Source organism: Schistocerca gregaria, chromosome 2 (assembly GCF_023897955.1).
Source record: "Schistocerca gregaria isolate iqSchGreg1 chromosome 2, iqSchGreg1.2, whole genome shotgun sequence".
NCBI lineage: Eukaryota > Metazoa > Arthropoda > Insecta > Orthoptera > Acrididae > Schistocerca > Schistocerca gregaria.
In genome coordinates this window covers 622,536,994-622,560,996 of record NC_064921.1, presented here as the reverse complement: position 1 = coordinate 622,560,996, position 24,003 = coordinate 622,536,994, and the positions used below count along the sequence as shown (strand labels likewise).

General features: G+C 39.2%; 1 protein-coding gene across 6 annotated transcripts in view; it reads left to right on the top strand.

Annotated features, from left to right (window-relative positions):
- Positions 1 to 24,003, top strand: part of LOC126334616 (protein Gawky) — a 339,985-nt gene that overhangs the window by 213,278 nt on the left and 102,704 nt on the right. For all 6 annotated transcript variants that reach the window (XM_049997028.1, XM_049997031.1, XM_049997026.1 and 3 more), the window contains one exon: positions 5,121 to 5,195. In XM_049997028.1, coding sequence (XP_049852985.1) covers positions 5,121 to 5,195 — 75 coding nt within the window. The remainder of the gene's footprint in view (positions 1 to 5,120; positions 5,196 to 24,003) is intronic.

Here is a 24,003-nt window from a genome sequence, read left to right as displayed (position 1 = left end):
ATGTGATGAGGATATGCCAGATAGTATTACCTTCAAACAGTGGGTCACAGTTGTGGTGTGCATACTGTAAGACCTTCGGTACACACACCATCAGATTATTTGACTTGTCGCTCTAACGAAGTAGGCGAGTGTCAGCAATATGTCTCGTGGTCTTATTGTGGCATGTTTATCTTCTGCCATTAGGCCAGACGATAGAAATGCCACTTGCACGCTTAGAGTAGCAGATTGACGGTGACCAACTTTAAACAGAACTTGAATAATTTTCACACACATTTATTAAAATAATAACAAGCATAAACATTACGTAACTTGATTCTGAATGCTATTTACAATTGGCAATCTGAAGTTCCTTTGGTCTTGGTACATTAATCCTATTCTGACATCTCTCTAATACTTTACAAAGTGTGTCTACATTTATCTTCATGGCTATGTACAGGAATATGGTCATCTTATTAGGCACAGGGTGAAACTTGATTATAGACTGGTATAGAGTAATGCAGACTTGTACAGACTGACTAATCGGAGGTCTGTGCACTCGTTATAATACCTCGTGCGTTCAGGTATCACTGCGCACATGTGATCCGCGAGGAGAAAAGGTTCTACGTTAGCAGCAATCTCATTGGCTCCGTTACTTATTAATACGCGGTTAAGCGGAAGCAGAATTTGGTCCGTCTCTAAGGCAGCGCCATCTCATAGTGCGGAGACGGACGAGCGCTGGGCCTGCGGTGTTATGCTTAGTGGGGCGCGCTTTAGTGGGAAAGTTGTGTACTCGCTGACTACGCGGAACTATGTACACAACAACAATTGATAGTACATAAATGATAACAGTGGTTAAATCTCAGGAAGAGTACATTGAATCTTTGATAACTTACAAAAACTCAAGTCACCACTGTTTCTTAACTCCAAGTAAGTTTTGGAAGGACAAAAAAAGCACAGCTTTATGAAACTGAATGACTACTGCCAGCTGATTTTGCAAAAAATATTTGCATTTGTAATTCAGGATGCTATACGAAAGTACCACTGGGTCAATGACAAGGCAACAGTGCATCCATTTATTCTCTACTTTAAAAATAAGAAAGATGAAGTTTGCAGTTCCTCAATTTGCGTTCTAAGTGACTACTTGGACCACAATACTTTGGCTGTACATGTGTTCCCAAAATATGCAATAAACCACATAAAAGAAATTTTTCTGAAGGTTGAGAAGCTGATATACTTTTCAGATGGAAGTGGTAGTCAGTCTAAGAACAAAAAGAATTTTTCAAATCTGTGCAACCACAAAGTAGACTTGGATTGGAGGCTAAATGGTGCTTTTTTTGCATCTTGCCATGGTAAAACTGCATGTGATGAAGTAGGAGGTACAACAAAATGTGAAGTAAAGCCAGCCTACAAAGACCAACCACAGATCAAATTCTCACAGTACAGGATGTGTATGTCTTTTGCAAGGATAATATTAAAGGCATTACCTATTTTCTGATAAAGAAAGAAGTAGTGGTTCTGCATATGAAAACAACTCTTCATACCAGATTTGAAAACTGTATAGCAATAAAAAAACAAGGCATTTCCACAAATTCCTTGGCATTGCAGAAAACTTAGTTTGATGCTATGTAACATCAGAAACTGAAATTTATGAAGATCATTGTGTCTGTAAAATTACGTCTCTTGTCTTTAACGTTGAATGGCATAGTGGCACGTGTGTATGATGGACAGTGGTGGCTTGCAGAGGCTGAAAGAATAAGTTTGGAAAACAAGGATGTTTTTGTGCATTTTTACCACCCTACTGGCCCAAGAACATCATTCAAGAAATATAATAGTGACAAAGTTTGGATGCCAATGAAAAATGTAAGGCAACTTTCAGTGCTTGAACTTACCACAGCAAGTGGGGGTCTTATTCTGTATCACAGAAGCTGTCTGAAGAAATAAGTCTTCTTATCATTCACCGCCAGGTTTAGAAAAAGTCGCATCTCGTAGGATATTAATTGAAAATATTTATTTTAATTTTGTCAAAATAATGTAAATGTTAATTTCAGTTATGTTTCCCCTTTCTGTGTATAATTCAGTACCTTACTTCAATAATAATTGATTATATCCTGCCAATATCACACATCAATGTGTGAATTATTTCCTCGTTTTCAAAAATTCATAAAAAATTAAGGAAACTTTTGTAAGTGTTCTTGCTCTGTATGAGGCTAGTAGGGTATGATATCTAACTATAGGAAAAAATAGGCTCTCATAAATTACTCCTTGTGTGTTATTTTTGGGCCTAAAAAGTGGATTTTTGAAAATTTGGATACCAAACTTTGGAGGTAATTTGGACTGGTTGTTTTTGAATGTAGGGTATTTTGTGTAATAGACAATGTTGTAGAGGACACTTTTTAACATAACCCAGTGCAGAGGGATTCACATTTTTGCTAACGTCTCTGATCTGAAACATTGTTGCGCGCTTACAAACATGCCCACCATCCAGGAAAAAAAAAAAAAAGAAGTTTTGAACTTTACAATTATAGGGTAATCACATATAAAAAATTAAAATATTGAAAAATTATCAAGCAACAAACTTAATTTTTATTGGGCCTCTTCATTTTAATTGACCCTGAAGTCACACCAATACCTAAAAAGGGAAGTTGGAGCAATCTATTAAATCACAGGCCCATATCATTAACGTCGATTTGCTGTAGGGTTTTGGAACATATACTGTATTTGAACCTTATGAAGCACCTCAAAGAAAATGATTTATTGACATGTAATCAGCACAGATTAAGAAAATATGCTTCTATCAAAACAAAACTAGCACTTTATACTCATGAAGTAATGAGTGCTATCGACAGGGGATGTCAAATTGAGTCCATATTTTTAGATTTTCAGAAGGCTTTCGACACTGTTTCTCACGAGCATCTTCTAACCAAAGTGCATGCTTCGGGAATGTCGCCTCAGTTGTGCGACTGGATTCATGATTTCCTGTCCGTAAGGTCACAGTTCGTAGTAATAGAAGGAAAGACATTTAGTAAAACAGAAGTAATATCCGGCATTCCCCAAGGGAGTGTTATAGACCCTCTATTGTTCCTGATCTATATTAACGGCATAGGAGACAATCCCAGTAGCCGTCTTGGAGATGATGCTGTCATATACCGTCTTGTAAAGCCATCAGATGAACAAAATGAATTGCAAAATGATTTAGATAAGATACCTGTATGGCATGAAAAGTGACATTTGACCCTGAATAAAGAAAAGTGTGAAGTTATTCACATGAGTATTAAAAGAAATCCGCTAAATTTTGATTATGCGATAAGTCACACAAATCTGAACGCTGTAAATTCAACTAAATGCTTAGGGATTACTATGACAGATACCCTAAATTGGAAAGATCACATAGAAAATGTTGTGGGTAGGGCCAACCAAAGATTGTGATTCATTGGCAGAACAGTTAGAAGGTGCTACAGGTCTACTAAAGAGACTGCTTACATGACACTTGTCTACTGTATTCTGGAGTATTGCTGTGCGGTGTGGGATCCACATCAGATGGGACTGACGGATGACATCGAAAAAGTACAAAGAAGGGCAGCTCATTTTGTATTATTGCGAAGTAGGGGAGATAGTGCCACAGACGTGATACGTGAATTGCAGTGGCTATCATTAAAACAATGGATTTTTGTTGTTGTTGTGATGGGATCTTCTCATGAAATTTCAATCAGCAGTTTTCTCCTCCGATTGCGAAAACACACTGTTGGCACCCACCTGTATAGGGAGAAATGATCATCATGATAAAATTTAGAGAAATCAGGGCTTGCACAGAAAAATTTAAGAGCTCGTTTTTCCTGCACGCCGTTTGAAAGTGGAACGGTAGAGAGACAGTTTGTAGGTGGTTCATTGAACCTTCTGCCAGGCACTTTATTGTGAATAGCAGAGTAATCATGTAGATGTAGATGTTGTTCTAGGTGACTATCTTTGTTGCATTACATTCACATGTTTTTTTCATTTTGGGGCAGGATTGTGCTTTTTTTTATGCAGGTAAATATTTGGTAAAGGATTTGAAAGCTGAAGCTGTTGATTGAATGAAGTTGTAGTCTGAATAGATATAGATAATAGTGGTAGAATACCCTTTATTTTATAAACTCAAAGCTTTGGTGTCCATTACGGGGAAGACTGGTAAACCCTGTATTTAACATAACATTAGAGTCTCGGTAAAGGGCAAAATATGTGTCATTTTGAGGACAAGATCTCAACAAATAAACATCCAGAAGTATATGTAAAACTTCATGCCAGATTTAAAGTGTGTGCTGGACTGTGATTTGTCATCTTCCGCAGATGAGCACTTGCCTGTGAAGTCCAAGTCCATCACACAGTTTTAATCTCCCTGAAAGTTTCAAATCAGTGCCCACTCCACTGTGAACTGAAAATTTATCATAGATCCAGAAATATGTTGTTCAGAACACGCTTCACTTTGAGACCATATAATGTTGGACCGTCTTGTTTCAAAATAATAAATGCTGTGGACTAGTTATAGTATCGTAGACAACACCAATAACTGAAGACGATTTGTACTATCAGAATGTTTTCTGGAGAAAAAAAAAGATTCAGTTATGAAACCAGCCATCAAAGCATATGAATTCGAATCTAGCATATGGGTTTGCTGAGCATCAGATTTGGGCTTTGAGTGTTGGGTGTTCAAATACACAAACAGTTTTTTCAATAATAACCACACAATATTTACGAAATATTCATTTTCCTCCAAACATAAACAATATTCTCAGCAAATGATGTGTGTTCTGATCTATTGTCTGTTTTAAATACATTCAGTAATTACTGTAAAACATTTCATGTGTGAAAGACAAACATAAAGCACTGAATACAGTTTGGAATAAGATTTGTACTATCATCAGACTGGCAATAGTTACTTAGTTACTGGATATTGTTTGCTGTGCGATTGTGAAATACCATTTAGAACACATTGTTATGTTCTGTTTCTGTGGTTACTACGTCTATGGTTTTTTTCCCCCTCCACTGTATGTTGTGTGTGTGTGTGTGTGTGTGTGTGTGTGTGTGTGTGTGTGTGTGTGTGTGTGTGTGTGTGTGTGTGTGTTTGTTTATTTATTTATTTATTTATCTCTTTGTTTATTTTTCAGGGTCCAAAGCAATTAACGAGAGATATTGTGTGGTCCAGTAGACAGTTCAAACTACTGTCAGAGTTGGGATTCAAGGTATGGCACACTTCATTGTGTTGATTTGAGTAAATACACATAAAGATAACTATTGTGCTTGGGTGCTGGCAGAGATTAATATATTTCGCTCAGCGTCTTTTAGTATCTCACACATTTTCTTGGCCTTCAAAGAGACAGCGGCTATTAAGTAGAGAGATAACTTCAATGCATTTCAGATGACATCATTTTACAGTAGTGAGAATGGTGGAATGTTTAACCAGAAGCATCTGTATGTAACATACAATCACCTTGTTGTTCCTCATGTAATTGGGTATTAAATCTGCTACCTGTGTACCTTATCTCTTTTATATCTCAGTAATACAACAGTGACAGTGGCACCAACATCGAGGGTGGGGGGTGGCACTACCAACAACTGACATCTGCTGAAGATGGCCGATCTTTTCAAACCAGTACACCAGTATGTGCACAGTCATTGTATTTAGTACAAGAAAGTAGTAGTTTGTGGCATCCTGAGGGTGAGAAATATAGTAACTGGGATGTATCTCTGAATATGTGTCCTGAAATTTATTTATTGATTTATTTAACCTGGCAAACATCCAGGCATTCTACTTATTTTACATTCATATGTTTTAGTAGGCATGTTAAACTACATCTAGTACAAAAAGTGAAATAAACAATTAGAAAGGTACACCTGGAAAAATATGGACATATAGAGTTTATATTCGTAGATCATAAGTATTGTTATAATTAGACATTATTGAAGAGACAGATTTTAGATAGGAGTGCTAGCAGCAGGGAGTATGAGGGAGACTCATGGTGAAGGGAGGAGAAGAATAGAGAGACATGATGAAACATAATTAAGGAAATATAAAGGAAAAGAAGATTGCTTGGCTAATAGAGATCGGTGAAGAGGAAGGCATCTCAGGAGCAAGATAGGCAACGCTAGCTTTGCTATTTGACAGATGGGAGGATTGGCCTTGTACATTAATTTTGTGGAGAACTTTGAGGATGATAGTAGGAAATGCTTCAACTTCATCTTAAAAGCAGTAGGAGATTGAATTTTGCGCAAGGTAAGGGGCAGTTTGTTCTAGAGGCGGACAGCGGCAACTGAGAAGGAGTTTGCAGAAGTTTTTGTTTTGTGAGTGGGCACAGTTAGGATACCAAATAAGAGTGACCTCGTGTTTCGATTATGATGGCATGACAGGTTTTTAATCTCTGAAGCAAGGTACTAGGGTGCTTGCGTGACGAGGATTCATGGAAGTAGACAGTGTGTGGTAGTCATGCAATTTGTCTGGCTGCAGCCACCCTAGCTCGGAGTATGAAGCACTAACATGATCATATCAGCGAATGTTGCAGGTGTAACGCAAACAGGCATTCATCGTTAGTTCTAGCCGTCCTTTGTTTTCACTACTCATGCCTTGTTGAATCACATCACAATAGTGGAGGTTCGGTAGAACGAGTGCTTGCCAAAGCTGGCGTTTCAAGTCCTGTGGAAATATGTTCCGAAACTTTTTGAGAGCATAGAGACAAGCAGACGTCTTTCGGCACACTGCGACTGTATTCTCCGCCCAGTTGAGATGCTCATCCATAGTTACACCCAAGTTCTTAACTGTTTTCTGATATGGTATTGGAGTACCGTCGAGCTGAGTAGGAGATAGCCGTTCGCGGAAATCTGAACTTATTAATTTCTGATGGGCTATTAAGATTATTTGCGTCTTTTTTGCATTTAGTTTAAGCCCCATGTTTTTCGCCCATGTCACTACTGAAGACAGATCATCATTCATCTGAGCGATTACAGTGTTTACTTCTTCAGGTCTGACACTTAGGTAAAGCTGGAGGTCGTCGGCATAGAAATGATATTTACAGGAGGACAGAACCGACTTAATATCATTGACATGTGAAGGAAACAAACGTGGTCCTAAGATTGATCCTTGTGACACTCCCGAGGAAACATGTTTCCAGGAAGATTTTTCATTTATGTAGACAACACATTGCTGTCTGTCTTTTAAGTAGCTTTCAAACCATCTCATTGCACTATCAGAGATATTAAGCTGTTGCATTTTTCTGAGCAATATGTCAAAGTTAACAGTGTCAAAAGCTTTGCTGAAGTCCAGTAGCGACAATATTGTTGCCTTTCGATTGTCGATGGCATATTTCAGGTCATCAGTTACTTTAATTAGAGCAGTGTTAGTGCTGTCATGTTTATGGAAACCGGATTGAAATTTGTCATATAGGCTGAATACATGCAAGTGTTCAGTGATTTGGTCATGAACAATATATTCAAGTGCTTTGGAAACAGCAGGCAGTATGCTAATTGGTCGGTAATCACTAGGCAGTTGCGGGTTTTTGATCTTAGGGATGGGTCGAATTATGCTTCTTTTCCATGCAGTGGGGTATATTCAGTTCACGAGGGAAAAATTAAATATGTGAGTTAATACAGGTACTAAGATATTGGCAACATTCTTAATCATGGTTATACCGATTCTGTCGTTGCCTATTGCATCAGGAGAGATTGTCATTATTGCTTTTCTTGCCGTATTTGTTACAAGTTTTAGATGGAAGGTATCGTTGTTAGTTATCCTGTTTGGGGATTCTTGTGGATGGTAATTATCAGCCGTGCTGGTATTCAGAGGTGCAGAGAAGAATTCATTTAATTCGTTAGCTGACAAATGAAAAGTAGCTTCTGATTTTGCCTTTCCGACCCCCAAGCTACGGAGATTCTTCCATAGAGTCGTGGGCGTCAGACCGCTGCACACAAGGGAGCGAGAGTGCCTGATTTTAGCATTGCAAATGCATTGTTTCACTCTGTTCCGTAGCTTTCTATATTCTTCGAAACGCTCAGGTTTCAGATCTGCCTTGAAACACCTATGGGCAGCATCCCTATTAGTCATCATTTGACGTAAATCAGCTGTCAGCCATGGAGCAGGAGATTTCTCTTTCATTGGAGGTAACAGATTTCAAACAATATAAAAACAGGGTGTTTACGACCCGGGACAACTGGGAAATGTAGAAAAAACTTGGGAATTTTTTCATCTGGGAGAAAACCGGGAAAAATCCGAGAATTTTCCGGAATTGCGGGAATTTTCCGGAATTGCGGGAATTTTCCGGAATTGCGGGAATTTTCCGGAATTGCGGGAATTTTTCATTGTTTTAGCTTTCAGTTAAATTTTTGTAATTTTAGCTGGTAACAATTGGTTCTCTAGCAAAGATTGTTACTATATCCTGCTACTGGAGAATGATACTGCAGCAATAAAATATAAATGAGAGTAAAAAAATAAAACTTTAGTGGCAAAGGAAATGCGCAATTTACAACAACAAAACACCAAGCACACAAATAGCAAAAATATGTCAAAGTCTGTAGGTTGAAGACTACGTAATTCTTCTTAACAATAAACTGCCTGCTATGAGCATGACACAACTGTTCACATTAGGTTTGTTTGACCAGTTGCCAGTGGGCTGATGCGGATGTGCAGTATCATCTCCTGCTTCCCACTACTGGAAATGTGGCTGTTAGCTGTATCGGCAGTAGCAGCAAGCAGCCAGATGCAAACCAGAAAAATTTTTCTCATGAGCCCTAGCTGCCATATTCGCGAATGCGCAGAGTTGTCCGAGTTGTAGTGGGGAGGGGTTTAGTCTCCATGTGACCTGCGTTTGCGTTAAGTGATTTCGCTGCTTCTCTTCGTTTACAGCTTCAGCGTCAAATGAAAACAAAATGGATTTCTGTGGCTGGGAGCTATCAAGTGAATTAAAATACATTCACATAATTACAGAGGAAAAATATATTATTAGTTTAAGTTTTCTGATTTTATTTTATTAGCAGTCAAGCGTTAATCACCTTGCATAACAATGAAGTTAATTTTGCTAGTTTGCTAAACAAATTTGGCTTTATTAATCTTTCCGCAGAGGCAATCATTCTATTTGAAACAAAGCGTTTCATTCCACAGTATTGGCTAGTTCCGACTGTTCGCTGAATTTCAAGTGCACGGTATCATCTTCTGCCTTGTATGGCATGCCATAATAAAGAACCATAAATGAGATCGTAGAGTATTGGTACTCCAAGAAAATTTACATCCCGAAAACCACACTGAAAAGCTTAATATCAGATTGAACCTACTTCATTGTGAATCAGGAAAAAACTAATGTGCACTTCAAGCAGAATTATGCATTTTAGTAATGTTTAAAAAATTCTGATGCTCTTGGTAGTATCCTCTGATGCCCTGTTTCTTTTATGGTGTAATATAAGCTCCCTTAGTGCTTTATACATAAGAACATGTGGGCTTCCTACACCACTGCAGCTGTGCACGCGCAATAATGCCTGGTTTCTGGAGCTCCCTGGCAACTGGTAAATCGAACCTATTTCTAACGGTCTCCGGATACTATTGCGAACGGTGGTTCGAAAAGCGTTACTTTCAAAGTAAATTTCTTTTTATGCTAGATGAATTATGTTACATGTTAGAAAGTGGGATGAATTTCTAAATCACAGAGCGTTTAAAACTGAACACTTTGAGGATCAGCCACCTACAAGAATTTCGAGCCCAGTCATTTATGTCATAATTTTAAATTTACTGGCACATTTGTGTGATGAATCTTGAAGTATTGACAAAGAGAGAGAGGGGCTGGCCAGTACTTACCTCAGCTCAGTACAGCCGATAGATACACAAAAAAAAAACGAAAATTTACGTTCCTAGCTTTCGGAATAAATGTTCCTTCATCAGGGAGGAGAGAGGGGAAAGAAAGGAAAGAAGGGAAAGTGGATTTAGTTACTCACAACCCAGGTTATGAAGCAACAGGGAAAGGAAAACAGGGAGGGTAGCAAGGATGGAGGCATGGTTGTCAGAGGGAAGCCAAAGATATTCTACTGTAAGTACTGTGCCAGCTTCAAACCAAAGAGGATGCATACAGAAGTAAAGAGGTATATAGTATAAAGATAAACACAACTACGTAGGATGAAAAGGTGTGTGAATGGCTAAAGAGGAAAGGGAAAGAGGAGAAGACTGAAGAGTAAATGGGAGTGAGGTTGTTTAACTTAGGTTCAGTTCAGGGGGATGACAGGATGAAAGGACGTGTTGGAGTGCAAGTTCCCATCTCCGCAGTTCAGAGGGACTGGTGTTGTGTGGGAGAAGCCAAATGGCACATACGGTGTAACAGGTTCCTAGGTCCCTAGAATTATGCTGGAGGGCATGCTCCGCTATTCGGTATTGGACATCTCCTAGGCGGACAGTTCGTCTGTGTCCGTTCATGCGCTCAGCCAGTTTAGTTGTTGTCATACCAATGTAAAAGGCTGTGCAGTGCAGGCATGTCAGCTGATAAATGACAAGTGTAGTTTCACACGTGGCCCTGCCTTGAATTGTGTATGTTTTACCAGTAGCGGGACTGGAGTATGTGGAGTGGGGTTGGTTACAGGGGTAGGAACCACTGGGTAGAGAAGGTAGTCTGGGAATATTGTAGGGTTTAACAAGGATGTTACGGAGGTTAGGGGGGCGACGAAAGGCAACTCTGGGTGGTGTGGGGAGAATTTTGTCAAGGGATGATCTCATTTCAGGGGTTGACTTGAGAAAGTCATATCCCTGGCGGAGTAATTTGTTGATGTATTCGAGGCCAGGATAATATTGGGTGACAAGGGGGATGCTTCTGTGTGGTCTGAGGGTAGGAACATTGTTGTTGGACGGAGAGGAATGTATTGCTCGGGAGATCTGTTTGTGGACAAGGTCTGCAGGATAGTTGCGGGAGAGCAAAGCACTTGTCAGGTTATTGGTGTAATTGTTGAGGGATTCGTCACTGGAGCAGATACGTTTGCCACGAATGCCTAGGCTGTAGGGAAGGGAGCGTTTGATGTGGAATGGATGACAGCTATCAAAGTGAAGGTACTATTGTTTGTTTGTGGGTTTGATAGGGACGGAGGTGTGGATGTGAGCTTCAACAAGATGAAGGTCAACATCCAGGAAGGTGGCTTGGGTTTTGGAGAAGGACCAGGTGAAATTCAGATTTGAAAAGGAGTTGAGGTTATGGAGGAAATTAAGGAGTGTTTCTTCACCATGAGTCCATACCACAAAGATGTCATCTATAAACCTATACCAGGCCAGGGGAAGCAGCTGTTGGGTCTTCAGGAAAGCCTCCTCCATGAGGCCCATGAAGAGGTTGGCATAGGATGGAGCCATCCTGGTTCCCATGGCCGTTCCCCTGATTCGTTTGTAGGGCTGGCCTTCAAAAGTGAAGTAATTATGGGTGAGGATGAAGTTGGTAAGTGTGATAAGGAACGAGGTTTTTGGAAGATCTTCGGGTGGGCGTTGGGAGAGGTAGTGCTCAAGGGCAGAGAGACCGTGAGTGTGTGGGATGTTTGTGTAAAGGGATATAGCATCTATGGTGACAAGAAAGGTTTCAGGTGGGAGAGGAGTGGGAATGGATTTGAGGTGTTCTAGGAAGTGGTTTGTGTCCTTGATGTAGGATGGGAGTCTGCGGGTGATAGGTTGGAGGTGTTGGTCTACCAGAGCTGAGATACGTTCTGTTGGGGCTTTGAAGCCTGCTACAATGGGACGGCCAGGATGGTTCTCTTTGTGGATTTTGGGTAATAGGTAGAAGGTAGGGGTACGTGGCTCAGGTGGAGTAAGTCTATGGAAGTCGTTATGAGGTCTTGTGAGGGACTTTGGATTTTTAGGATTTTCTGCAGCTCAGTCTGGATGGAGGGAATGGGATCCTGGGTAACAGCTTTGTAGGTTGAGGTGTCGGAGAGTTGACACAGTCCTCCTGCCACATACTGCACATGGTCAAGTACCACAGTTGTGGAGCCTTTATCCGCCGGGAGGATGACAATAGAGCGGTCTGTTTTCAGCTCCTTAATGGCACGGGATTCAGCTGGGGTGATGTTGGGGGTTGTTGGGATGTTCTTCAAGAACTGGGAGGCAACACTGGATGTGAGGAGTTCCTGAAATGTCTGCAAGGGATGGTTTTGGGGGAGGGGAGGAGGATCCCTTTGAGAAGGCGGTCGGAACTGTTCTAGACAAGGTTCAACACTGGGTCTAGTATTTGGGGGCTGTGTTTGGGTAGTGAAGTGACATTTCCAGTTGAGGATCCGGGTGAATGAGAGGAGATCTTTAACCAGGGCAGTGTGGTTGAATTTAGGTGTGGGGCTAAAGGTTAAGCCTTTTGATAGAACAGATGTGTCTGGAGGATGAAGGAACATTTATTCCGAAAGCTAGGAACGTAAATTTTCGGTTGTTTTTTGTGTATCTATCGGCTGTACTGAGCTGAGGTAAGTACTGGCCAGCCCCTCTATCTCTTTGTTAGTATTTGTTTCACATCTTTATATGAGATTTTCCATTAATTATTTGAATCTTGAAGTATAACATGCGCAAAAAGAGATCAGTAGTACATGTCAAAGCTTAGCTTCTGTTGTAGCTTGTTAATCTTAGAGACCAGTATTATATGTAAAAGCTTAGCTTTTCTTCCAGCTATACTATGTATACTTTTCTTGTAGCTATACTATGTATATTCATGTAAACCGTTCCAACTTTCGCTCTTATGTTCGTGCTACCTAATAGTGTTCTTGCTGTTGGCTGACTATAACATGTGTCTGCTCTGAATATCTGCTGTCATCGGCTGGCAAGATCACGTGGCATGAGATATGATTGGCTTACAAAAGGACATCGCAACCTCAGTTTCAATGCTCTGGAAACAAATGCACTGTGTTTGGTGCAATTCGAATTTATACTTTCGTAATACTAAAATATGCAGCGTATCTGTTGCTGCAAATCAAAGGTCTTCCCAAAACTTATCTTCTTTTTTTTTCATTAAGTCTTTCCAAAATTCTCTCCTCCGTCTTTGCTTTTTTTTTTTTTTCCGGTAACTTCCACGCGAGTGTATAAAACATTAACCATTCAAAGGATTGATAAGTTTTACAGTTCCGAGGGAAAATCCACGGAAAATGTACTGACACTTAGCACGGAAAAAGTGTATTTTTGCCCAGGAAAAAGAATCTTTGTAGTAGTTCATTGAATGTTACCTTATATTACTTACATGATGCATGTTCTGTGGCTGTGTAGCCATTTCATAGTTAATGCATACAAAATCTACAACAGAAATTTTTGGCCTTTGTTATAACCTCAAAAAACTGTGTGTTAAAATGAGAAGTGTGACAAATGTCTATTTTGAAGCTGAAGTTTCTGTGATGGATCTTTTTTTTTATATGTGGCAGGTGGGCATTAACAATCTACAAATTATTATTACTGATTACTAAAATTGTTATTGCAGAAGGGTGCTAACTCTGAAGGGTGTTAACTCTTGTATGTTGTGGTTTGCAAGGTGGTGTATGTTTTTCCACTTTTCAGTGCTTTATGCTTGTCTTTCACACGTGAGTTTAAAGACAGTTATTGAAGTTTAATTGGCATATGTCTGTTTTGTTCAATTATTTGAAATTGTGCAGAATGTTTGTAATACTGCTCTTCAATATCGCCATGGATCCTCTTAGAGTACATAATAGAACGTTACTCTCTTCATCTCATATATTCATATTTGGCTGGTTATTCCAGTAACTGAGGGGAAAGTGTACAGTACACACCACTTTAGTTTCGAGGCAGGTGTAGCTCATTCACATGCATTCGGATCTTTTTAATAGCAGAAGCCCCAACCTAGCACTTGCCTTCAAGCACTGAGGCCTTGTGGCATCTGTCCCACCCACGGAGGTTAAAATAGATTCTGACCACCTTGCTATGATAGGTCCTAACTAACTTAACCTAACCTCCTGGATCTTGTCAAAGATTCGTGGAGATCACATTCACTGCGATCGAGTTGTCGGCCGAGGTTGTTGGATGACCTGTGGCAGTCGTGTCTGGGCTCGTTGTCATATGCCATGGTGAATGCAACCTAACTGATGGGATGATGCCTTTTAAAGTTCTGCAGTTCCCATCTTATGTGTCTGATTGAGTGCTTGATTGTATTGTGATGACGCACCCAAATATGAAAATATGCAAAGTTTTAGAAAAACATTCACCTGCCCATTTTGTGTTCATTTGCATCAGATTTAGAAAGCATGTAAAAAAATTTATGGAAATTGCTTGCAAAATGTGTAGCCGTGGGCAGGATTCAGAGGAAAAAAACAGTAAATATCTGAGGAAGTGATAATGTGAGAAGTTTTATTCCCAACAGCCATGGAGTTATTTATTGATGGTTTTTATAAAAAGTCAAAGAACACCATTCTGGCTGTAGAAAGTTTCTTATTACAACCCTGACGTATTTTATGCCAATTTAGGAGCCTCCACCTGTGAGATCTAAATGAGAATCCTCACCTGTGGATGTGCCTTAATTGGCATGAAATCGGTCATGGTTTTAATTTAATTTTTTTGCGGTTACAGTGATGCTCTTTGCCAACTTGTAAAAATGTGGACATTTGGCTGTGGTTGCCCACAATTCTAAATAATTTATAGATATGTATGTCCTCTGGGAATAGAAATATAGCTTCCACTAGTTTCCATGTAAATGGTCTCAAAAGCCACTTTACAATCACATGTATAGTGCCTTTGAGGCTTTCACGGTTTTATATGGGGTTAACACTGTTCATAATGTGACCAGTGTGTTTCTCGTGTTCTCTGGGTTCGATCTCCAAAATATACCAGAAGAAGAGGAATTTCTTCGCATAGAATATACATTTAAGTGTCAGGAAGTCTTTTCTGAAAGTATTTGTACGGAGTGTAGCTGTGTAAGGAAGTGAAACATGGGCAGTAATCAGTTAAAACAAGAAGAGAACAGAAGTTTCAGAAGGATGTAGCTTGTAGTTGGTATTCCAAGATGAAGAGACTTGCACAGGATAGAGATGTAGCATGGAGAGCAGCATCAAACCAGTCTTACGACTGAAGATGACAACAGTAACAACACATACCAGCGTTAAGTTATTGATCATGCCATGCCATTCCAGACATGTAGTTGGACAGTTAACAAAAATGGCGCGCGTGCGCGCGCGCACGCACACACACACACACACACACACACACACACACACACACACACACACACACACACACACACACACACAGCTTATGGATTGGGAGGGGGGGGGGGGCAGGTAAAGCTTAATACAGGAATGTGGCACTGGTTTGATCACCCTGGTGCTGGCAGGGGTTTGGATGTGACACATGGGAGTGGCATTAGGACAGAAGAAGGAGACATTGAAGACAAGAGTATGCAGAAGTTACAACAGAACTAGTATATGGACATAACTGCTTTTATGGGTTGCCCTGCACCTGGTACGACAAATGTGTCACAGGATGTCTGTTGGATAGGTGCAGAAGACAGACTTCATTCTTGGGATGTGACACCTGTAGCAAGCAGTTGTGATTTCTTTTTTTGTTGCTACACCAAGCTGGAATGTCCAATCAGCTATATGTGATGTCCTGTGTAACAGCATGAACTTCCACGTGAAATAGCAATAGGTTTGTGTTCAAAACAGATAAATCCTAAGTTCTCAACGTCATAATTGTTCTGAAACTACTTAATGGGTTTTGGAGAGTATTATATGGTTGAATTTGTCTCTCTGATATCTATGATACTAAGAGCAGACATATTTGAAAAAAAAAATGAAGTTGATACCTCAGTATGAAATATAGTTGTGGCAGGAGACTAATGATTTTTAGCGAGGACTTTCTTACAATTCACCACATCAATTATGATGTCTGAAATGATTCCAGCAGTTTTGAAACAGATAGCTTAGATGAATCACCCTGCTTATAAAATGAGTTGAAGGGCATTAATGACTTGGCTATTTAGCACCCTAAGCCATAAATAATCACCGAAATGAGGGGAACGTGCTGAAATAAGACAAAAGCCTGAAAATTAAATGAAGTAGAAAGACAAGTGAGACTAAAAAAGATATCACTAGATTGTTGGAATGGTAGTATGATCCTTCGTGTGACATTGTCAAAATCATGAATGTCAAGATGATGATGATGTTATCAATATTGTGGTGTTTCTAACCTTCTTGTGGCTGATTCAATGTGTCAAAGTTATCAGTGCTGCTAGGTTACAGCATTTCCTGTAAAAATGTCATACTATGAATGATTGCATATATCTTTAAGTGATATGTTATTTAGATTATATTGATTTCAAGATCATGAAAATGAAAATGTAGAATGATCTTATCGATAGAGAAGTGTCATATATGTGAACTGGGTTTATTTATAAGGGCAAATATATTTAAACAAAATAGGTTTTAGATTTGGGCTCTTTAGTGTAACCTCAAATCTATATGAATGCTACTGATGACAGTTGTAAATTTGAAGGAGAGAGAGAGAAAAAAAATCAACCTATTGTGTCAAAATAGAAAACTAATCCAGCCAATGTGTAATAAAAATTTGGCAACAATACCAGCATCTTTTCTATAACTGAAAAGAGAATTCCAAGAATTGGAAAATCATAAATGTTACGTCTTATTAGAGTCCTGTGAATTGTTAAAGTTCATAAATATAGAACTGTGGACACAATTGAAGAATTTATCACAGATCTCCCAAACGCACTTAGTTCAGAAATGCGGTAAAAGTTGACAGTGGTGAAAACTGCTCTTTATGGCGAAGTTATCAGTGACAATATTCTGTTTTAAAAATATCAAAATATTCCTACCTGTTTTTAACTTGGCACCACACTCAACATCTTCAGTGGTATGTGGTTAATAATGCAGATTTCAATACTATAATTGAAATCACTGCTTACTGACATCTGTGACAACCATGGCCATAGCAACAGTCATCTGCTGCTCGGTTCAGATGAAAAGACTGTAACATTTAAATTTTTGTGTATGTATCTACACTGCTTGTTACCTGGAGGCAACTGCATTGATCTGAATTGGCAGTCATCACATGGTTAAAAGCCAATTTAGCTTTTTCATTGTGGGCATTTAGTAATTTCCACTACTCCCTGTTTCAAGAGATCTACAAGATTTCTAGGTCCTGAGAAGTAAGTCTCGCAATTTCAGTGATAATGAACTTTTTTGGCACAACAAAATCATCATTTTACTATTTGAATTGTTTGACTTCATACCTTCTGATAAATGTATTAACAAAGTCTCGGGTTTTTATTTACACTCATTTAAGGACTGTACAGACTGTGTGTGCCTCAACTCGCTATACTTTGTTGATAATAATTACTCAGTGTCGTGTAGTAGAAACAGCACGAGTGTTCATGACCAAGCTAATATACACCCAAAGACAAAATATTGATTAAGGTAATAATAAACACAATTTTCCTTTTTCTTGTGCACAAATAAATTCAGTTGCATTAAAGTGCCAGTTAGAAGAGGTAATTTTAAGATTCAGTGTATGTATAAATTGCCTCGTGAATAACATACACCAGGAGTTAATGGACTAAAAGAGATGGTCTTACTGTGAACAGGATCTTCATGTAGTTGGAACCCGTAACAATTTCTGTAGCTACGGACTGCAGAAGAAATAAACTTTAAACTAATTTCAAAAAAAGGTTATGAGAATGGATCAAATGTAAACAAACATTTTTGCATTACTTGTGTGCTGGATGTATGAGGCATAAGAGTTTCTATAGTGATGTGAGGAGAGATCCCTGGAGGGGATAACTGCTGCAATTGGTGGGGGGGGGGGGGGGGGGGGGGGGGGGAGATATGCAACGTGCTGTCTCTGGTATGAGAAGTGAGAAGAAAGCTTTCAGACAAATAGGTCACCAGAATAGACAGCACACACATGCCGCCAGACACTGCGGTCATTTGTGTGAGAGTTGTGTGTGTGTGTGTGTGTGTGTGTGTGTGTGTGTGTGTGTGTGTGTGTGTGTGTGTGTGTGTGCCGATGAAGGCCTGTTTGCTGGAAGACTTTGTTTGAAAGTCTTTTTGTTGTGCCTATCTGCAACCCAGCATCTCTGCTATATTATTAGTCGCAACTATCCTTTTCATAATGTTGTCATTATACCGTCCAGGATTTTCCATTGTTTGAACTTAAGAAAAATGTAGAATGAGAATTTGCTGAATACATTGCCCATGTTCAGCAATACTGCACTACAGCAGAGAACATCAAGGCTAATCGACAACTCATCAAAAGTGATGGGCACTTATCTATGCCTGAAATTTCTTAGAAACGTCACATAAGTGTCCAGTCATTCAATAAGAATGAGTTGCAATTCTGTAAAATCTGAGGTATTAGGGTTGTCTAACTGCTAAATGAAGCACAATAAACAGCTTTGTATTCTTCTAACAAGGTATGCCTTTTTTGACAAAATCAATCATACTTGATGAGGCTTGGCTCCATCATTACTCCCTCGAACTGAAGAATGCCGGTGCAGAGTAATAGAAGAGTGCAACATGGTACTAGTGAAACCTAAGCACAGTTGTGTGCTGGTTAGACCAGTATGCATTGGATTGCTGTTGTGCATTGTGCCTAGCTTCCAGTCTTGTAAATATGACTTGCTGCATGTTTAGACTCGTGAAGAATGCTCGGCGTGTAGAGCATTTCAGAAACAAAACAAAGTTGCTACAATTATTGTGCTATTCACTTCAGTTACATCCTCATATTTTCTTTGAAAATTGACTTACAGAAGGGTAGCTGATTATGTAGAAAAATAACAAAACTAAATTTTAATTTAGTTTGAATAGCAAAAGTTTTATTACTGAAGGCGTATTTATGTTTTATCCACCCTCTGTATAGTGGTGTACGTGTGTGCGCATGCGGTCCACCTCGATGTGTTTTCTTCTACCTGAAAAGCAATTGACTGCTGGAGATAAAACAGTGGCATATACTATGAGGGGCATTCAAAAAGTATTTTTCTTGGCCAATTTCAGTTGGAAAAAATGCAGAATTTATTGTGGGACATAGTTAATTATTGCCACTTCAGCCACAATAGTTTCATGAAGTTCATTTTGGTGGTGGCACTGTGTATAGCCTTCAAAATGGCATTCATAACAGAGGTGCATTCCAAGCAGAGAGCTGCCATTGAGTTTCTTTTGGTGGAAAACTAGAGCATCAAAGATAATCATAAGTGCTTACAGAATGTCTACGGAGACCTGTCAGTTAGCAAAGGCATTGTGATTCACTGGATGACACGTCTGTCATCATTACAACCAGGTTTGCACAAACCTGTCCAGACTGCTGTGTGCCAGTGCAAGCTCTTGGTGTAGATGATTGACAGATTACAGTCAAAAACCTTGCTGCTCAGCTGCCTGCCACCTAAGAGGAGACCATAAGGGGCAATGAAAGACCATTTGTTGATGCAGCAAGACATTGGCACCAAGGTTGACCAGTAGAAGGGGGATCATGCAGGCATTCAGGCCCTCCCAGTAAGGTGCTGTAAGGCTGTCGCATTGAATGGAGAGAGTATGTTGAAAAATAGGATTTTGTAGCCAGTGAGTGGGAAATAGTATGGTGTATTGGAATCCTGAATAAAATGAACGTGCTTTCAGAAATAAAAGTGTTGCGTTACTAATTAAATGCTCCTCATAATATACCAAGTATAAATCGACTACCTCTTCTACCAGTGAGACTGTGATAACCTCCCTCTTAACATCGGACCAATTTTCTGGAACACTATGACTAGCTTTTACCCACATGTCGTCAATCCACTCTGTACCGAAAATTAGTGTCTTCCATTTCACGTGAAAATGTATATCACCTGACAAGTCAGAATGATGATTCAGTTTGAATTGAATGACTGAATTTGAATCAACAGATTTATGCAATGCTATGTGAAGTTTATGCAATTTAGGGATTTATTATTTACTTTTTAAAATGTGTGGTGTATAGTAACATGAGATTCATACACCCTTTCACTCAGTTTTTTATGTCATCATGGTTATAATTCATGCAGCTGAATTTGAAATGTTCCTTCCACTTCACGCATGGATATTCTGTAACAGCTCGTGATATTCCACGTAACCCTACAGGCAGATTCCACGTACTCATTGGGAATTCGCTGCATGCATAACACATTAGATAATGTAGTGCCTATTTGTTAGCAAACCTGGATTAATTCTCTACACTACCACAGTATTAAAACAGGTCTAAAATAAGAGTCACAAGCCCTGTTTTGAGCCATGAGATAGGGTTAAAGTCTCACTATTCCCATATCACTCATAAATTCCCTGCAGAACTCTGCTACTTTCAAGACTATGATACAGCCTCCAGATAGGAAACAAGCACTTGAAACAGTAGTTACATCTTCCCCAACTGGTTTGTTGCAATTCCCTTCATTCATCTCCTCCATAAACAAAACAGGAAAACAGTCCAAAGAAGAGGAGATGGTCACGCACAAAAATTCCACATTGGAAAACTGAATTTGTCCTTTACTACACCTAATTCATTAAATTACACAGGATGGTAACTAATGGCGCCACTCTCTGCTATGAAACCTCTTCCTGCAGAGTATACACTGAGGTGACAAAGTGTCATGGGATAGCAATATGCCCATATGCAGATGGCGGCAGTACCATGTACACGATGTACAAAAGGGCAGTGCAATGGCAGAGCTTTCATTTGTACTCAGGTGATTCATGCGAGAAGCTTTCCAAAGTGATTATGGCCACACAATGGGAATCGACAGACTTCTAACATAGAATGGAAATTTGAGCTAGACATATGGGAATCCATTTCAGAAATCATTAGGAGATTCAATGTACTGAGATACACGGTGTCAGGAGTGTGCTAAGCATACCAAATATCAGGCATTGCCTTGCACCACTAACACTGCAGAGGCCAACGGCCTTCACTTAACAATGGAGAGCAGCAGCTTTTTTGCAGAGTTGTCAGTGCTAACAGACAAGCAACACTGCATGAGGGACATACAACAATTGTATCCAGTGCGGCAAGACTTGCCATTAATGGGCTGTAGCAGCATAAAGGCAAAAGTGCCTCTGAAACTTCCTGGCAGATTAAAACTGTGTTCCCGACCAAGACTCGAACTCGGGACCTTTGCCTTTCGCGGGCAAGTGCTCTACTGGCAGAAGTAAAGCTGTGAGTACCGAGCGTGAGTCGTGTTTCGGTAGCTCAGATGGTAGAGCACTTGCCTGCGAAAGGCAAAGGTCCCAAGTTCGAGTCTCAGTCAGGCACACAGTTTTAATCTGCCAGGAAGTTTCAAATCAGCGCACACTCCGCTGCAGAGTGAAAATCTCATTCTGGAAATAAGTGCCTTTGCTAACAGTGTGACATGTGGTTGGTTTTAAGGTCATTCGGGACAATTTGTGTGAACAGTTGGGCCACCCAGATTGCCTGACATGATTTTCATTGAACATTTATGGGATATAATCGAGAGGTCAGTTCATCCACAAAATCCTGCACTGACAACACTTTCACAATTATGGATGACTGTAGAGGCAGCATAGCTCAATATTTCTGCAGTGGACTTCCAACAGCTTGTTGAATCCATGCCACATCGAGTTCAATACTATGCTGGGCAAAAGAAAAATATGTTGAAGTACCTTCCACTGATCTTAAGTTAAATGGTTCTTGTGGGTGTGGAGTCATTTTTAAAAATTTTAAAAAAGTAACAAATAACGTTTCACAAAATATGTAGATGTTCAGTACTCTGAGGTGCATATGGTTATTCTTAGGCTGTAGTAGCCATGCACCATCAAATAGAAAAATCATTTTACGTCACTTATTTACAGTGATTGCATTATTGTACCAAATTTGTACTGAAGTCAGATTGTACATAACACACACACACACACACACACACACACACACACACACACAGCAGTTGGTTCTAGTAAAAATTCATCAACTGGAGGAGTTAGCCACCATTAAATCGTTTAGGCTCCTCTTGAACTGAACTTTATTACTAGTTAGGCTTTTTATTACTGCTGGCAAGCTATTGACTTAAGTAAATGACTTAAAATCTTTGTCAAGATTATTCTTATTTCTAGTGTCAGTCCCATGAACTGAGCTGTTGGTTTGAAAAAGGAATTATGTTTGTACTTACAAATTTCATTAAGGAGTAGTTATATTGGGAAGCAGTAATTAGTATCCCTAGTTCCCTTAACAGACATCTGCAGGATGTTGAGTTCATGCCAAAAATAATTTGTGTTACTCATTTTTGGACCAGGAAAACTGTAGACTGGCATGATGAGTTACGCTTAAAGCTATCCCATGTGACATAGTGTTATGAAATTAAGCAGAGCATGCCACCTTTCTTATTTTTCTGTTATATATGTCTGACAATATTTGCATTGCAGATATAGAGCTTTTTCTAGACACTTCAGCATTACTGTGGTATGATCCTCCCAGTTGAATTTATCATAAAGCTGTACTCCCAAGAATTTTATATTGTTGACTTCTTCTATCTATCTATCTATCTGTCCGTTTGTCATCATATTTTAGGCATATACTGCCGAGAACTGTCAGACAAGTTCTAAACTGCGTGTAGTGGGTTTTTTCAAAGTTGAATGACAAATAATTGGCTAGGAACCACTTATTAATGCCCATGAAAATTTCATTAATCAATCCTTCAAAGTCTACAGTTGATTTGCTACTTATTGCAACCTTTAGATCATCTGCAAACAAAACACAGTTGGCATGTGGTAATGGTACAGGAGAAGGTCATCGATGCAAGTGAGAAAAAGTAAGTTCCCTAAGATGGAAGCTTGTGCATCACCACATGTAATTTGTTCCCATGTGGATGATGCCTGATAATTTAATCATGTCTCTTTCCTAATGAAACATTTGTTTCCTGTCAGAAATATAGCATTTGAAACATTTTGATGCATTTCCTGTTACAGCATAATAGGAAAGGATATTGTAATTACACAGTCAGATGCCTCTGACACATCACAAAATATACCAGTAGCCTGTATTGTGTAATAAATTAAGCACATTCTCACTGTATTTGTAGAGAGCCTTCCCAATATCAGAACCCTTTAAAAATCCAGATTGTGGTTTTGACATGTTTGTTGTCAGTTAGTTAACAAGCTGATTATATATAACATATCCTAAAATTGAAATTGGGCGGAAATTTTACAGTATTTCTTTAACTCCTTTATAAAACTTCACCATGTATATTTCAACCATTCAGGAAATACTCCACTGGCAAATGACTGGTTACACAGATAACTTGATATATCACTAAACTCAGAGGCACACTCTTGAATTAACTTCGTTGATATTTTGTCATAACCACTAGTTTTTTATTTTCAAGATTTTATGGTAGATATTACTTCTTTCTATGTAGTGAGGGTTATATGCATATTACTCAAGTTATTGGTAATTATTGGATGAAGCATTCCACGGCAGCATTTGTTGAACCTGGTAATCCCATCTTTTCAGTAACTGCTGTGAAATGCTTTTTACTATCTGATGTAATTAGTTATTTCTCGTCGCACTTGCTCTGATTTCTGTATTACAAACTTATTTTGCAGTATGTCTTGTAATGAGTTACAGCTTCAACATCAGAGCTATTTGTGACTGAAACATACAATTTCCTTCTCGTCCTACTCAACACCTGTGTCCTTTGAGTAATCCATGGCTTCTTTGTAGACATTGGTCTATTCTGGCTTAGTTCCGGGGGAAAATAGTATTCAGGTAAGGTAAGTTCCTCATTCATGCCGTGAGCGCAGTGTACATAATTCCAGTTCGTGTCTTTGAGGAGTGTTATAAAGTAATCAACTTTTGGGTGAATGACTACCGTCTTGAATTGAATTCAAATTTAGTAAGATTTTACATCCTGTTCAGCATTAACATATAACAAAAGGAACTGCCTATCGTGGTCTTAGAGGTGATTGATGATCGCTTTTGTAGTACAATTTTGTTCGTAAAACCCTTGTACAAAAATATTACTATGGCACTTAGTTGGGAATTTTACGGTAGGAATTAAGTTGAGTGATAATGTTACTGACTGTAATAAATTCTTACTATAAATGTTT